The 18,895-nt window shown below is 22.4% G+C and overlaps 1 protein-coding gene across 1 annotated transcript; it reads right to left on the bottom strand.

Annotated features, from left to right (window-relative positions):
• Positions 1-14,754: 14,754 nt before the first annotated feature.
• Positions 14,755-18,396, bottom strand: LOC105363356 (prostatic acid phosphatase-like). The gene is made up of 5 exons (XM_011501023.1): positions 18,253-18,396; positions 18,075-18,179; positions 16,758-17,023; positions 15,448-15,601; positions 14,755-15,368 (listed from the first exon to the last, which is right to left on the bottom strand). Exons 1-5 carry the CDS (start codon positions 18,343-18,345, stop codon positions 15,021-15,023), a joined length of 966 nt encoding a protein of 321 aa, XP_011499325.1. The 5' UTR covers positions 18,346-18,396; the 3' UTR covers positions 14,755-15,020.
• Between the last annotated feature and the right edge of the window lie 499 nt (positions 18,397-18,895).

Raw genomic sequence — 18,895 nt, 5'->3', positions numbered from 1 at the left:
TCTGAGTATTATTAATATATTTCGTAAATACAAAGTACTTGAAATTTATTCTATATTTTTTCGATAAAATCTTTAGATTTTGGACATTTCTCAATTTTTTTTCTATAAATATATCTTATATTCTTTTGAAATATGTTTTTAAATAATTGAAACATATAATACTAATAAGTAATAAAATTATTTATTTAAATTTTTGTATATAATTTCGCAAATGATTTTTTCTCGTATCCGTGATAGAATAAATCCATTATATTATGTGTACGAAAAAAATAAAAAATATTCTTTAAAACTTTCAATCTTTTAAATACATATATAGCGGCATTTTGCAATTTAGCGGTATTAGGCAATTCAAATCACGAACGTAATGATCAATGACAGTACTTACGCATGTTAAAACGAGTTATAATTCACTGTTGTTGTTCTTCTATCTTTTCTTTATCTTATCTTAAAAATAAGCAATGGGAAAGCAAGCAAGAGGAAGATCAGTTCATAACACACGAATAACATATTTTTTTTCTCTTTCTCAAGGGAGCCCTCATAAAGTTATTAAGGGTAACATATATATGTGTATCTACATATATAAATACATATGGACACATGGGTACATAAATTTATGTAGTATATATATATATATATTTTCCTTACTAGATTAGCTGATCGCGTGCAGTTCTAACTCGGTAGAATGAGAACGAGATCGGGTAGACGACCGCTATTTGCCACAATGTTGCCTGATAATCGTAGAAAAACAATGTTTTCTTACCAAACGTATATCATTATTTAAAAAATTATAAAATTTATATTAAAACCATATACTGTCTATTTTTAATTATTTTACATAATGATAATTTTATTACACTGGAACTTCTGATTATTGAACAGTTTTTAAAACATGATTATAAAAACTCATTAGCATGTACTATGAAAATATTGATTATGAAAGCATTATATTCATTATTATATACGTTCATTATCTAGAATTAAATAATATTTTATCAATGATTCCATAGAACTAATAGTAATCTAGGATTTTAAATTACTATAAAAAATTAATTTTTATTTCAATATTTTGCTTAATGTTATAAATGGAAAGAATTGTTAATATCAACTAATATCACGTATTGAAATAATGAAGTTTGGTGTTACATGAATTCCGTTAAATTTCTAATGTGTTATTTGAAAATATTATTAAAAAATTTTTTTTTAATTAATGAATACAAAAACATATAAACCAAAAATGGAAAAAAAATATTATTATAAAATTAATAGACATTACTTAATATGGTCTGTTGCTTTTTAAAATTAAAACGATTGACATTTGAAAGTATCAAGATTAAAATGTAAATTATTTAAATCCAATTATTAAATGTAACAATGTTACTGTACTAATATTACTAAAACGATAGCAAACAACGAGAGGGAATAATTTTTCAGATTATAAGTAACTTAAGCCTAATTATATTATAATTGTTTTTTAATAATATCAATTGAAGATTATAAAAATTCATTTAAAAAATTCTACTGTAAATGCTACGTATACAATATGATGAAGTACAATAAAAATGAATATTTTTTATAAAAACATTAATTCTAATCATAAATTTTATTACATTTTTATTGGGAGTAACTAATGATTACATTTATTTAAAAAAAAGTCATTTTGCCGTAAATTACATTAAAACATTTAGAAAATTTCTATACATGAAATTTGTATTACATTTAATATTTTCAATAAATAATGAACATATTATGCATGATATAAGGACAGTGATTAAATCAATTTAGATAATAACAAATTATTCAATAAAATAATATATTTGGTTATGATAATGCTATTATTTAGTATAATATTTTCATATTATTTATAATATTTTATATAGAGAAATATTCAAGTTTTAAAGTGAAGTATTTAAAAAAGTCCTCTTACAAGGCTGAAATATTTAAAACTAGATTATATTTAAAAATTTCAATTATTTGCTTTATATATGTATGCAATGTTTTTTTTAATTATAATATAAATGACAGTTGAATATATAATTTCTTAATAATTTCTTAATAAATTCTTAAATTATTTGATATATAATATCTCTAATATTTTATACAAGTATTGGATATTTAATATTAATTTACATTTCAATTGTGGTGGATAAATAAATTATACATGAACAGTTAAAAATCTGATAATTATAATAGTTCCAAATAATTTATTCAATTAAAAGCATTTAATATTATTAATTTGAGTGAAAAATCTCTATAAAAATGTTGTACGTATTCAATGATATGTATTTCTCAGAAAATTTATATACACTATATAATGAATGTTAATTTATTGAAATATTATATTATGATAGTTTTGTATCCTTAGATTATAGATAAAACAATTAATTGTTTTGTTAAATAATTATAATAAACAATTATTGAAGAAAATTCTATCAATTATTATTGTTCATTTGTAGACATTGATAACTAAAGTTTAATTAATTTTTTAATAATTAAGGTATACCCCATATCATTAATTATTTTAACAATCTGTAAACATCGATTGTTAATCTGAGTTATAATTAGCTGTAGTAACTAAATGCGATTAATTAAAAAATTTTTACCTTATGTTTGTTTGTCTTAAGATTTCTTTAGTATTTATCTTATATAAATTGATCCGCAGGTTATATATGAATCGGTTTGCTTTGGAAAGAATATTTCTTAGGATTATTTTTTACGTAAAGTAAAATAAATGGAAGAGCACGAGGATCAGTTTGCCTTTTTGATGAGCCAATAGCCAATGGATGATCGTAGCTACATATACACCGCTTTTTAAAATTAAAACTTATATATAAGTAGTTTTTGTACATAGCGATTCATTTAAGAATTATATAGCTGCCTCAGTACAAGCTTAAAGAAATTGAAAGATGAGTTATTTACTTAAACTATAAATTCATGAAAAGTAACAACAATTGTAGTGAAAAATAAACTTCAATTCGATAGGTCGTGAAGTAGTAGTAATCAAAATTTAGTCAAACATTTGATCAAATATTTTCTTGATTTAATAATTATTTATTTTATATTATATCACCTTTCTCAAATATTTTTTTTCATTTATTTTATAATATTAATAATACACTAAAACAATATAATTTAATAATATGAAATTTCGACATTCGTGTTTAATTAAAATCTATGCTGGTAAAAAGTCATAAATTTCATTAGAAATTATTGCTATCGTCATTACAATTATGGCAAAAGCAACAATTAAACGAACGATTATAATGTAATGATGTAAAAACAATATTTGCCAATCCTTATTTCTTTGGATGTATAAATCGCAAGTAACTATGTACTGCGACAAGTAAGAAAAAATTCCCAGACTTACGGTTTGCATATACTCATGTATTTGCGTGAGAGAGTACAATGTAATAAAAAATATTATGTCTCGTTTCATATATAATAAAAGATTCCTCCAGCTTAATATATATATATATATATATATATATATATATATATATATATTTTTTTTTTAACTTTTTCTTTTAATTTTTCATTAAATTTTTTTTTTAATATTTGTTTTTCTTTTTGTTTTTATTTATTTATTTTTTTATACAAAAAAATAGGGAAAAAACTAGGCATACACAGCGATGTAAAAAATAAAAACTAACCTCGTTAGTTTTTCTTTTTGATAAAAAAAAACAACAAATTCCATCGTTACATCAGGGACATCGATAGCAGAAGGGCCGAATTCTTTTCCTTTTCTTCTCCAAAATTCTTCATATCTTACCGCTTTATGCTGTACAAATTAGACTGCAGTCGATGCATTTTGCCTCGTATACAAAGCGCGACTCGTGGTAACGGTATAACGGTACAGCGAATCGCGTGGGGCTTGCGCACGCGTACTTTGCCACCGCGATCCCGATGGCGCGTATACGACACGAAAGCTCGAAGCTCACTGAGATCCACCGGGCGCACGGCTTTTGCCGAGCTGAAAGCTTGCGCCGCTGCGGCCACCGCGGCCACCGTCGCAGCCGTGTTCCAACATTTTCCCTTTCTCCCTGACGCGCTACCCCTACCCGCTCTATACCTGGGCTTATTCAACGAGCCTCGTCAAGCGTACGGTGCTTTTACTCACCTTTCACTGCAACTTGAGCATATTGTCGCCAGTGAGCGGGAATCTCGTCAAATGTGGAGGACATTCGCGTGGGTGGTTTTATGTCATCGATCAAAAAAATAATGGCCGAGCGAGTCTCGTTGCTCTAAAGCATTCAGTCACGCTACACGCCGGAGTTAAAGAAGCTTTCGCCGGTGCGCATATACATGCGCGTAGATGGTGGTTGGTCCGCCAGGAGATCGATACCGAAAGTACGCTGTGTACGGTCCCGGACGCAGCATCCCTCCCTCTTTCTTTCTCGCACGCGCTTTCAGTTTCACACACTTATCCCCTCGAACCACCGGACCTTCTCGTGTGAGGGCCTCAACGTGTTGGTGAGCTACGTGACGCGTGCACGCGGTAACATTTGGTGGGAGACCTTACTTAGATTTTTCTCACTCTCCTCCACCTTCCCTTCCAAATTTTCTGTTTTCAATTTGCGAACGATATACTTACGCATTATATGGAATTATGCTTCCTTCATTTGTTTTGTCTTACTCAAATTAGTACTTAAGCTTCTTTTCATTCTTTATTTCATTCCTAGTTCTCTTTAGAATAATTTATAATGAGAATAAATTGGATATCGAATTAAGTCAAAGCAACAATAACGATCAAGATTTTAATATTAAAACTATCGATATGAATATTTTTCCATTAACATTATTGTGTACATTAAAATCGTTCTTTTACATTGAATAAAGCATCGTGGTAATATATAATTTTATTAACAAAGTTAAAATTAAAATATTAAAGCATAAACTATGGAATACAAAATAATAAAAATAAAAACTTTCTCTATAATGTACTTTCTTGTTTATTGTATAATTCATCAGCGTTACACATATATATTATGTATACCTAGCACGGAATGGTTTAACAACACTTGAATATTCTCTATTATAACTCGTAAACTAAATAATTCTAGTGCTAGATATTATTCATCGAATGGCATGCTCAATTTTACATATAATAGTTTAGTTTATAAATGCACGGGACAACTTTTATAATAACGATAATTAAAAATTAATTTAGATTAATTTATTTAATAATACAAATTAAATATTTATTGTTATTGAAAACTTATTTAATTTACAAAATAGATATAGGTAAATATTAACAGGTTAATACTTAATTGTATAATAGAATTACAAAGGTATAGTCATTTTCTTTTTGTTAAGAAGATTTCTACATTTTATACAGATCTCACAGATATGCTTATTTAACTACGTGCTTTACTGCTATTCTAATAGCTTTTACGAGACTTAAATTACATTAATAAAGAGATTGTATTATTATTTTTATAGACAATTTATTTTAATAAGCCTATTAAAGAAATTTTTAAAAAAGTGTATAATATAATCCAATATGAATTGTCTTTTTTTTTAGCAATCTATGAAGAATCATTTAAGAAGAAGAAAAAAATTGAAAATTATATTTGGATAAAGACATTTAAGTACATGATGACTAAAACGTAAAGTAAATTTAATTAAAAAGAAATTTTTAATTTAATTTATAAAGAGAATTATCCAAATAGGTTTTCAAATAAATTTAAAATGGATACTGAAATTACCATAATAATTTAGAAAAATGAAAAATATCATAGAAATGTCCATGGATTACTCTGCTTTTATAAATATTCTGAATTGTAATTTATATCTTACGAATACTATAAAATAATATAAATATGTACTTGATTCTATTACATTTAATTAAATCTTGATTCTAAAAATATTCTTACTTATAAATAGTTAAAATAAAATTAATATCCTCACAGATAATGATATGCTAGTTGTTAAAAAAATTGTTTTAATTGGAATAAAATTTTTCTGATTTTCTTGTTTCACTGTATTTTGATTTTTATTTTTTAAAAACTAAATAATAGAACATAAAATGTAACAATAAACATATGTAGATGATTATGATTAGATAAAATATGATTTAATACCCAGATTATTTAGAGTGCGAAGTAGTAGCCATATTAAAATTAGATAAATATTAAAAATTATTTCAACTTTAAATATTTTTCAAAAATATATCAGCAAAACAGATAAATATTATCTATTAAATCAAAAGTAATAATCAATTAAATATTTTATTTAAATTTAAAATTTTTTATCAAGTCTTCAATCATATTTAATTTATTACAGTACATTATTATTTTTTTTATTATTTAAAATTAAATTACTATTATATTTAAATTACTATTATGTCTCTGAATCGTTCTGTGACATTAAAATTTTTGTTTTTATTTTCGAAACATTTTTATTTCTGATTACATCATTGTCATTTAAAACAGGTAAAATAAAATAATAATATGAAAATATCATTGAATTAAATGTAATTATAATAACAATCTAAAGCAATATGATCGAGTATTAGCTTTTCGAGACTAAAAAAGAGAAACTAATATTCTACAATCACATAATTAATTAAAGAATAATACGTTATAAATTACATAAATATATTAATTATATAAATTACATAAATATATTAATTATATAAATTACATATATATTATACAATCATTTCAACATTGTCAAAATTAGATGTTAGATAAAATAGTCTATAAATTGTATAAATTATAATTCTTCAAAAGCATATAAATGAAATTTCAATTGAAGATATTTCAAATGCTTCAAAATGCTTAAATTTTTAGAAAAATAATTAAAATTAAATAAAAACATTAGATATTAATTATACGTATTACATATATATATATATATATATATATATATATATATATATATATATATATATAAATATTATGTATTAATTATATTATAATTATTTAAGTAATATGTATATTTAATATATATTAAATATATGGAATTATATATAATAGATTCTCTCTGTTTGACTATGATGCTGCCGACAGACAGTATTATTTAATTTAATATCAATCTGTGCTTATACTTTTGGTATATAATGAAATTTCAATTTCCCTTAGTAAAACCATAAATGTTTATATATCTATAATCATGGAATATCTATTACTCCTGCTCTTCATTTTTTTTTACTTGATATATTCGATAGGTAGAAAGTGAAATATAAACAAACAAAATATGAAATGAAAGGGAAGGAATAGTACTAGAAGCGTATGTCTTAAATATTAGTGTAGTGGCGACAGAAGAAGTTACGGGTATCGATCTTATAAAAACTCGATAATTCTGAAATGAAAAGTGCCATAAAGGGAAAAAAAGAGCAAAAGAACAAATGCAAATGAAATTTAAATATTGAGTAAAAGAAATTGAACAGGAATATCAGAATATTCGTTCTTTATATTGTAAATAAAGAATGAGATTTCTTATAAACAATTGAAATTTAATGTCGGATAAATTTTTGTATGCCATTTACATAATCATTAATATGTAAAATAAAGTGGGATAGTATATTAAAAGAAAAATTTATATTAGAATATTAAAATTATAAAAGTGGATAAATGAATAGATAATAGAAAGTATTATTCTTATTCGCGTGTAATGTAATTTTATAGCAAAAATGGATTTGAAACGGGATATTTTATTAAATAACGTTTTACGTATTTTTCATACGATTCTATTCGGAGTTTGTTTGTATTCACAATAAAAATATTTTTGTTAAAGAAATTGATAATGCTTCTATAAGATAACGAGTAATCTATTTTTATAAGTTTTTATAGATTCGTTTTCACAAAAAATGGCACAGAAACCAGATTTTTTGTAAGTACAATAACAAGTAGATAAAATGGCTACATAAAATATATTTCTTTAAATTTGAAACATTTAGTTTAATCCGTACATTTACTATGGAATCTAATCTAAAGACAATGTTAAGATTATATATATATATATATATATATGTATATGTATGTTATAAGACCAATGAAAAAATTTAGCTCCCAAAATAAAATAAGTTCAAACAACGTATAAAATCATAAAAGAAAAGTATCGATAAAATGAGCAGAGTATGAATGTGTAGCTAAAAGAATTCTATAATAAAATTGGTAAAATTAAGATTGGAAATTCCAATGATGTTATAAGAGCATCGAGATAGTTTAATGAGCAATTCTAAATATTGAGAAAAAATACTTTTTCAATATACGAGGATGTACTGGAAGCTCAACTAAATCAACTAAATAATGTTGACATAAAACATAATAAATAGAAAGTATTTTATTTTGCGAAAAAATTTAATACATAAGCTATTCGAAGTTAAAACAGCTAGAATAAAAAAAAATATATATTCACTCAATAAATTTGGTAAAGAGAGTGCCGCGCATTGAGAATTTTTTTACTGTTCTTGTGATAAACAAATAAAAAGTATTTCACAATCAATTGATTGATGATAAAGAATTCTTTAACAATTAAAGAAAACACTTAAACCCTTTAAAAAAATATATAAATAAAATACAAATACAATGTTCTTTCGACCAATTTAGAGACAACATACACTTTGTGTGAAAAAAAAATATAAATTCAATATCGAATACTTAAACGTTAAAAATAAAAAAAATAACGAAAAAATTATTACGTGAAGATTGATTTTATAATATTATATTACCAATAGTTAATGTGACATAAATAGAATTAAACAAAAATAATAAGACTACATATTTCTAACCATAGTGTAAAAATGCATGAATATTAATTTTTTGTTAAAATAGTATAGTGAATTAAGGCAACGCTGTATGCTTTATTTATGAAAGAAATTTTAGATCAATAATTATGTATATGACACTACGCGAGAGAGTTTACTACTTATGCATCATATACCTTTCAAACTTTAGAAAGCTTTTTTTAAAGATTAGTCAACATAAATAATAATCTAAAATTATAATGAGTATGGTCTTCTACCTTGATTTTATTGCCAACAATAATTTTATCACACTAAATATTTTTATTAAATTCTGTTTTGAATAACTTCGAAAAGAAATATAAAAAAACGTATTTAATAATATATATAAAATTATAATTTACATTTAAAATTAACAATAATTCTATTTGCACAATTGTACAATGTATTACGGATTACAGTAAAAAATTACAACTAAATATTTATTTATGACGAGGAACAGACAATACATGTATCCGCAAATTATTCTAATTTCTCGTAATTATGGGAAAATTTAATTTCTAAACTTATCCTAACAAGTATTATGTACTATCGAGAAGAAATTTGAAAGAATACAATAAATATATTCTGCACTCAAAAACATTTTTTTTCAAGTTTCTAAAAGAAATGAATTCAATATAAAATATATTGAAATTTTATTAACAGTAATAACAGGTAATCGCTTACTGCCTACTCATCTTTATAACAAGTATATATGATTTTTGAAAAAATTGTAAAAATTCAAAATCTAAATAAAATAAAATTCAATTAAAAGGTTTTATATATTCTTTTAGTGAATATTAATTTTTAATTTTCATAATATATTCATAACATAAAAATATTAATTTTCATTTTACAAAAAACATCTACAACATCTTTTATAATTACTAAGGCGATAAATTAATGAAAAATTTAATTATTTTTAGAATACTTTATATAATTTTGAATCTCTGGTATTTTCATTAATATGAATAATTCATTCAAACTTTTTATTGTTGAAAAGACGATTTTGACTCGATTTTGACAAATCAGATAAATTGATTAATAAAGTAATTATAATTAGGCTATATGTTATTCTACTTTGGAATGGCAAAGAGTAAAATCTTACCATATAAACAGATAATTAATATTTTTTACGATTCGTAGGCTAGTAAATTGAAGAAATTGACTTACTTTCATGCGAATATATAGAATGATTTTATTTATTTTACTTAATATTATATATTTATTTAAAATTTTGTCTAAAATTCATTTACAATAATACAACTTAAATATCTAAAAATTAATTATTAATATTTTATTATTGTAATATGATGCAGAAAAAATTAATTGTAGTATCTATTATTTCTAAATGATTTTAATTGTTTTATATAAATGTATGATTATAATAAAACTCATTGCTTTGCATTATTCCAGTCTAATTACAGATATGCGATAAAAATATTATATAATTTACGATAGAACTTTTATATTAAAATAGAATACAAATACTATGCTTATATGAATTACGAAACTAACTAATTAGAACATTTATAAAAAAAAACATAAATTATAAGAATTATTTGAGTGTTGTAAAACTATATGGGAAAAAAATTGTGTAATACATGCAATAACATATTATATTACAGTTACCAGATCTACACTATTAATTAAATAAAATATTGTTACTTTAATTAAATAAAAGTATAATAGTTAAATAAAACTTTAAAAGTTAAAAATATGAAAAAACTCATTTAAAATTGAATGTTATGCTCGACTATTTTATTTTTTATATTCGAAAGATTTCATTTTATTAGTATTATCTAATTAATTTTGTCTAAAATAAACTTTCTGTATATTTATTTTCACAGTGCATATATAAACGAAAATAATATTATTATTCATATCATGCCATATAATAAAATAATATGAAGTTAATAAATATAACGTCAAAAATATATAATGAAAATTATTAATAAAAAGAAAACACAATAGTATGAAAGCAGCAGCATGATAGAAATAAAATTTTAAATCAAACTGACTGAAACGATCTATATCTCAAAAATATGATATAATAAGGTTAAAATAAAAATGTAACTATCTATTCTTTTAATATTTAGTATGTAGTTTTCCAGTTTCTACTTTCGAAACTAAACAATTTTTAGTTATTACATAATTTTTATTATTACTTCATTCTTTTAAATAAATATTTGGAAAAATTTTGAACAAAAATTGATAAATGACTTTGTATTAAAATATATAAAAAAAAAAAATTATTATAATTTTTTATTTAATTTTACTTTTTAGAAAAATGCATTCAATTATGAAATGAAAATATTATGTGATAACAAAATATTATTTTAAGATGAAAAATACATAAAATAAGAAGTTAGATTTTTAATAATAAGTTTTAAATTAAAATTTTACGCGGTTATAATAATTATATGTATTTGAATTTTTTATTTGAAAATTAAATAAAAATTATAATAATACTCAAAAATGTTTATAATTACTACACCACCTTAACTAATTTATCTATAAATTTATTAGATATTTGACAAATTTTCAAACATTTTTTTTCTTAACATCTATTAATAATAATAAGGATATTAATAATAGATAAAAAATTATTATGAAAATCTTATGATGGCTATTTATAGGAAGGACGTTTATAGGAAGGAAAAAAATGTTCTCTATCATTATTTGTCCTACAGTTATAGATATAAATAAAATTGAACACAATACAACACAAAATGATATAATGCCTCGTTTTTTCGTCCTCTTTCTACTTTTTTTCGCTTTCATGTATATGGGAACTAGTCTTTCTTATGTTATAATTATATTAAAATATTTCAGCGATTCATTCGACTAATCATCATTACTGAGAAATATACTGTAGAGAGATCTAGGATCATTTATTATTAAAACTACAAGCATAATATATAAAATAAATTTGTTTTTATATTTATTTGTATCGATTACATGGACTATTTCACTATTACTTGCGAACAATGAGCAACGGAGAAAAGTATTACCATACACTTTTAAAAAGTACACTCAAGCAATATCAAGCACTACTGAAAGAAGAATATTTGACTCCCACGAAAGCTCTTAATTCAACATGTCAAGGGTGAAGAGTTTGTGCGGGTATACTCGTATAATATTTACATTCAAATTTCATTATTTCATTTAGTTTTCTTTTTAATGCTTAATTTAACATTTTTCTTGTTTTTATTGTTATATTATTTATATATCTTACACTTTATTTAAAATATTTATTTTTACTTTTAATTATCTAATTAATTAGATTTACACAGTACACTATATACTATATATACAAATAAAAAAAAAAATAAATATTATAAAATGTTATTCATGACTTATTTTTAAAACATATTAATAATTATCTCTGCAATACATTCGAAAAGGATTAAAATCTTATTGCAAGAGATAATCATAAAGTTAAATATTCGGCGCGTTCTGAGCAATTGAATGTCATGACTAATAAAAGGATGCATACAAAATGATATTTGCTGGCAAATATTTAGTTATTCTTGGGAGAAGCCAGAGTTCCAATTTTGTCGAGCATATTCCAAGCCTCTATCAAAGCCAGCCACAACCAGCTCTTAACACCTCTGTGAGTTCCTTCCCTGAACAATTCGGGTTCATTGTAAACTTATGGTTTCAGTTATCGAGAAATTCTGTGGCCTGTTGCTCCTTTCTAAGTTATTTCTAGCCATGAACTTCACATACTCAATTCGGCGTCACGACGTGCATCGACGAATGACTTTTTGACTCCTGACAACTTTTTATCCAACCACTGAGCGCATATTTCAACTAAAGGCTTAAAAAATAATAAAAATATCAGATGGATTCTCATTGCTTTTTTTTCCCTCTTTCTTATCTTAAACATATAACGTAATAAATCTATCATTTTATTAAATTTTACAGTACAGACATAAGCTCTCTCGTTTTCCATTATTATTATGTAAAACGGTAACTATATATTATCAATGTATAATAAAATTATAATACTCGATTTATCATTAAAATAATTAAGTGAAATGCAAAATGAATTTACTTCATATTTTACACTTTATTTGTTATAAAAAATAATCGGTATGATTTTTTAAAATTTAACTTTTTCTGTGCTCAATTATTTATATAATAAATTCTAGTTTATTGCCATTTATTTACGATTTTATATTCAATACGAACCGAACTTTGTACTTCCCTTTATGATTAGCTTTTTCATTTCCTTTTTGTAATTCCACCACATCCGCAGATACAACGAGAAACGTTACAAAATTTAACGACCAACCCCATACCGAGCAAAATGAGCTGGATACAACAAAAGTTGAAAGTTGGTTGGGGATAAAACAGAAGTCCCTGAAGATTTCTGCGTTTCCACATGACAAAGACTGTAATTCTCTTATCAGTATTAAGTAACTAATTTGGATATACTATTTTAGTACATTTTTTACAATTATTAACTTTATTTCATAATATAATACTTATTGACATGATTTTTCCAGTTTTGTAAAAACAACCATTAATACAGCCAAAATACAAAAGTAAGAGAAAAATGTTAAAAATTAGCTTGATTTTATTTTAATGTTTATTGACATAATTCAGAATATTTAATGTTATAATATATTAATGATTAAAAAAAAGGATTTATGTTTACGAAAGAAATCATAGAAATTATAAAGCTATTTAAATTACCACTTTCTACTTATCATTGATAGGCATAAATTTATGAATTTATAATTATTTTTATGTGCTAAAAATGAAGCCTCACACAAATAATAAATAAATCACTGACATTCGCGCAACATCGTTGCAAATACAAATTTATACGAAATTTTAGTAAAATCATAAAAGTATACACTTACAATAAATAGAGAGTGTTAAATGTAATAATGTTTTCTTTAATATCGTATAAAATTTATGCAATAATAAATAAGTTAGAAAAAAGTTAAACATTCCAAACCACTATAAATCAGTCTTATCATTTATTATGCGATTTTTCACTTAACATCGATTAACACAATAAAATGTCTAAAAAATTAGCTACATAGTCAGCTAAATTAACTTTTAATAAAAACTTTACATCTCGCGTATTTAATAAATCTTCTTATTAGTATTTAATTTTTAATTCTTTATTCATGAATAAAGTTACAAATTATTGTAAAAATAATAATATATTGTAATAATAATATAATATAAATCTTTTTGTCTCTATATAATCGAAGAATTTTAATATTTTTATTAATACATTACAATTTCTCTATATTTTTATGCAATATACATTTATACGAACAATTCGGTCAAAAACTTTTTTTTATTTATCATATTATATTATTTATTAATTTCAAATACTTTAATATGTTATTATAACTTTACATAAAACTCAATTCATTTGATTTTAAATAACAAATCAATTATTTATATTTGCTATATTCTCGAATATTTTATTATTTAATATGCATGAAATAGTAATTATGAGTATCAATTTTATATGTCGCTTAAATAATATATTTTCATAAATAATTAATCTCGTTTTTATCACTTCGATTTCAATTAAACAATATAGTATATTGAACAAATTGTATTAAAAATTAAATTCATTAAACAATACTATTTCTTTCTTAAAACTTTATACAATAATTATTAAAAAGTTTACTAATATTGAAAAATAATTATATTAAATATGAAGAAAAAAATTAAAACATCGATTACAGTGATTTGATCTTATCTGAATTTAAGTAAGATAAATACAATTCTATATATAAGTAAAAATCAAACCTGTTACGTATAAATAAGTATTATGAACAATATTTAAAATAAAGATATCGAATCACGTTTAATTTTAATTCTTAATATCTGTATATTTTATTTCATTCATGTTTTATGTACATATTTCATTTTTATTTTATTATAACATAATAATTGATATAATTAAAATAATTAAAATCACGGCATATTAAATAAATTTCTATATAAGAAATTCTAGATTGCTTATTATGAAAATAAAATAATCATAGGTATCGAGCAAATGGTGGTATATAAATATTTTCTTCGTTATTATCTGTTATTCCATTTACAAAATTTTCGACTTCGTTTCTTGCATTTTCATAAAGACATTCTGTACCATATTTTAGTGGAAGAATTGGATCAATAATCACTAAATACTTTGCTAAAAGGCATATTTCATCACAATTTTGCAACTTTAAAACAGTTAATTTTTCAGCAATACTTGACCATAAAAGGAACTGAAAAAGAAAACATTTAATAGTAGAATTAAAAATGTTGATTATTAATATGCAAATACTCTTACGCGAACGTAAATTTGATTATCTCTGCCTCTTAATTTCTCAAATATTATGGTACATCCATAATCAACAATTGGAACCGTAAAATTATGAGCCTGAGCAAATGCAGCTATAGAATAATCATTAGCACTGTACAAATAAATTTTTTTATTATTATCTTTCGATTTGTGGCTTTTAAGATTATTTAAAAATCTCTTAATTATTGGTCCAGCGACAAATTTTTTCATATCATTTGTATATGTGAGCATGCTGTATTGAAGAGTCATTAGTTCTTCAAGTTTTTCAAAAACTTCGTTTGTACACCAGTCAGGTAGTGGCAAATCTAAGCTCATCTATAAAAAAAATACATAATACTTATTATTATTACATAGAAGTATTTTGTCATTGAATTATCAAATTTTAACTATATACTTGAGATCGAATTATACTATAAAGTTTTATTGCCGTAGAAAAGTCTGTTGGAAAGCCTGAAGATTTAGAAATATACGTTAAAAAATCCTTGTGTGATTTTAATTTTTTTTGTATTTCAGATGAATTGATAACTTGATGCCAAAGTTTTCCATATCTATAAATTATTAATTATATATATATATATATATATATATATATATATATATATATATAGGAAAATTTTAAATAAAATAGTAGTTTCCTTGTTCAATGATGAATTTAATTTTAAAGTGATTTTATAATTTAAATTAGTTCCAAATTATATTAAGTCTTTATAAGCAAATATAAGCAAATTAACTCAAGATATCTATAAAATACTTATTTTCACTTAATGATTATATTATTGAGATTGTATTTTATCGAGATATCTATATAAATGGTTTAAAATAATTGTTCGAGGCAATATATTATGGATAATAAAATAATTAATAATATAAAGTAAATATTTACAATGACAAATATTTATATTAAACAACGTATAATAATTTGGAACTATTTTTATTGGGATAATGTGTAATTGTATACTATCGTATAGTAAAATAAAAAATGAACTTTCTAATTAAAAATTATGAAAATCTACATTTTATTTTTAGTGTAATTTTAATTAAATTTCTTTACATTCATAGGTTGTTAACAAATCTTAATATTAATAATTTGAAATCTATTTTTATGTTTTGTTTAATATGATTTTCTTTTATTTTATGAATCGTTTATATAATAATTATAATTATAAAATTATAAATGTATTAGTATATTATAATTATATGCATTTTAATGTATTATATAGCTCCAAGTTAATGAAATGTTAATAACGAATAACAATTATTTTGGAAGTAATGATATACAAAACAATTAATATAATTTAGATAGTGTAAACAATTATTATAAGCAATACAACAAATATACTAATATATTTTAAATAAATTTGAAAATTAATTTGAAATAAAAAGTATCATTTAATTAATTGTTTTTATCTGCTTATTATTATTATTATTACTACTAATTGTGATGATAATTTTGAAGAATATAAAATATTTATAAAATGTATAAAATATTATATAAATCCAATATTATCTTACAATTTAATTTTACCTTTATTTCATTACGAATTTACATTTCATATTAAAGCCACGTATTAATTGAAAGGTACTCTTTATCAATTATTTTATAAATCGTTCTTGAAAATATTATATGAATTCATCAAATTTAATATATCGTACGTATTAAAAAAGTACGTATTTTTATGACATTATTAAGTTTTGAATACTTACGCAGAACATTTCATAATTACTGAAAGAAAATCAAATGCATTTGGATTGATATACATTGGATGCGGCATCCAATATATTTTTTCATTCCAAGTTAATTGCAACGTTGGTGGGAAAATACCAGCAAGTACTAACTGTAGTGTCATTTTATTTCTATCCAAATCTCTACTATAGGCATATACATAATCAGGTTTATAAATCTCTCCTAGAAAATCTGCGTAACGTTTTTTCAACATAGCACCTATCATATATGCGCGTTGTTTTCCTTTCTAATTAAAATTCAATATATTTTTATTACGATAGTGTCGAAACCTCTAATATTCCATTATTATTTAATAAAAATATTTACGTAAACTCTATTGTATGTTGATACAAATTTAAAAATCACTACAACAATAAATATCAATTATAAAAATGAATCATTATACACATTTGTATATAATGTATATATAAATTTGTAAGTAATAAAATATTTATAATAATTTATATGATATATAATATGAATCATGTAGAATGAATCAAATATAAATAAGATACTTAATTATTATCAAAGTTGATTCTATATCACAATACTCTAAACGGGTAGTCATTTTTATTTTGTAAGCATTAATTAAAAGAAGAAAATAATGCATAGAGATCAAAGTGAGTCTATTAAGAATACATTAAGTATTTTTAATTTTTACTTTTAAAATGATATAGCATTATAGAATATTTGTAGTATAATACAAGATTTTATAATTTTTTATCATTCGAGAACATTGCTATAATTATAATATTTAACCGTAAATCATAATTTCAAAATTTTAAATTTATTTTAACTTAAATAAAAGATTTACTAAACACAGTTTAGAAAAAAAAAAAAAAATTTTGTATTTATTTCCAAATATACATATGCATAAAATATGTAATGGATACGTACGTATATTCACACACGTGCGCTCATATCTGTACAGCATTAACACACACGCATGGATGTTACATCTAGTTCAATATATTGAATTTATTGTAGGAAATTTTAAATAAGAAATTCAAGAAACATTTTAATATTTTATTTACGAAAAAGTTGGTAAGTATTATTTTTTTAATGAAAACAATTTATGCAGAAAATAATAATTTTAGTAATAAAACGTAATGATAGAGCTAACTAATTTTATTTGAAAACAATACAGATTTCTTATGTTAAATTTTTTAAAATTAGCTTGATTTATAATATGGCAATATAAAAAAATGAATATTGTTTTTAACTTTTGTATTGAATTACAAAATTCATTTAGAAACAAGTATATTTATCGTCTTATAATTATATTATATCATTCTTACATTCGTTAACTGTCCAATGCCATAGGGTTCATAAAAAGATGCATTGTATGGATCCGTTGGATACGTTGGATATATCGTAGGTGTTCGATCACCATGCCGAAATATCTTGAAATTTAAATTCACTTTATTATATAAAAATAACAGAAAATTTATAATATATCTAATTATTTTAAATTACCGCTTGTACTAGTTCAACTTTATAATCATTAGGTTGTAGAATAAAACTGGTTGCGTAAGTTATTAAGATCCAAAACGTAAAAATTTGAAACATTTTTATAATAAAATATTTAAAATACAAATATCTTAATTTTTAATCTATTTAAAGGTTTGAAAGACTACAATATAATAAGAGTCTTTATCATATTTATACTTGCGTAAAAATTGATATCAGTCTTAATCGTTAATATGTAATGTCTTTATTGAATACATTGTTTTATAGTGAATTTTCCTGATAAGAAAATATACTGAGATAAAGATTATGGTATGTATTGTTTCAATACAATGAAATTATATAATATAACTACATAATATTACTGAAGAATAGATGCCATGAAATTGAATGAATTGAATGACATATAAATTTATATTAACATAAATTCTCGTCTTATTTTATAATAAAAATATTAATGACAAATAAATTTAAATAAAATTTTTGTAAATTATATAATTACGATAAATACGCTACATTTTCTAATATTAATCTAATAAATCTGAATGCATATTTTATAATATTAGATACAATATAGAAGTGTTCGTTATATCTTATGCCGAAGATAAAATTATTAGTTTACTAGTAATTTTTATTATTGTTTAAACATTTA

Source organism: Ceratosolen solmsi, unplaced genomic scaffold (assembly GCF_000503995.2).
Source record: "Ceratosolen solmsi marchali unplaced genomic scaffold, CerSol_1.0 scaffold27, whole genome shotgun sequence".
In the NCBI taxonomy this organism is placed as follows: Eukaryota; Metazoa; Arthropoda; class Insecta; order Hymenoptera; family Agaonidae; genus Ceratosolen; species Ceratosolen solmsi.
The sequence above is the reverse complement of the archived record's forward strand: the minus strand, read 5'-3'. Positions and strand labels throughout refer to the sequence as shown.

Bases quoted from the DNA above. Each gene is read 5' to 3' on its own strand.
- LOC105363356 (XM_011501023.1), bottom strand. From the start codon at position 18,345: ATGTTTCAAATTTTTACGTTTTGGATCTTAATAACTTACGCAACCAGT. The intron at 18,180-18,252 runs GTAATTTAAAAT...TTAAATTTCAAG, and splicing joins AAGTTGAACTAGTACAAGCG to ATATTTCGGCATGGTGATCG. The intron at 15,369-15,447 runs GTATATAGTTAA...TTTTTTTTATAG, and splicing joins ATAGTATAATTCGATCTCAA to ATGAGCTTAGATTTGCCACT.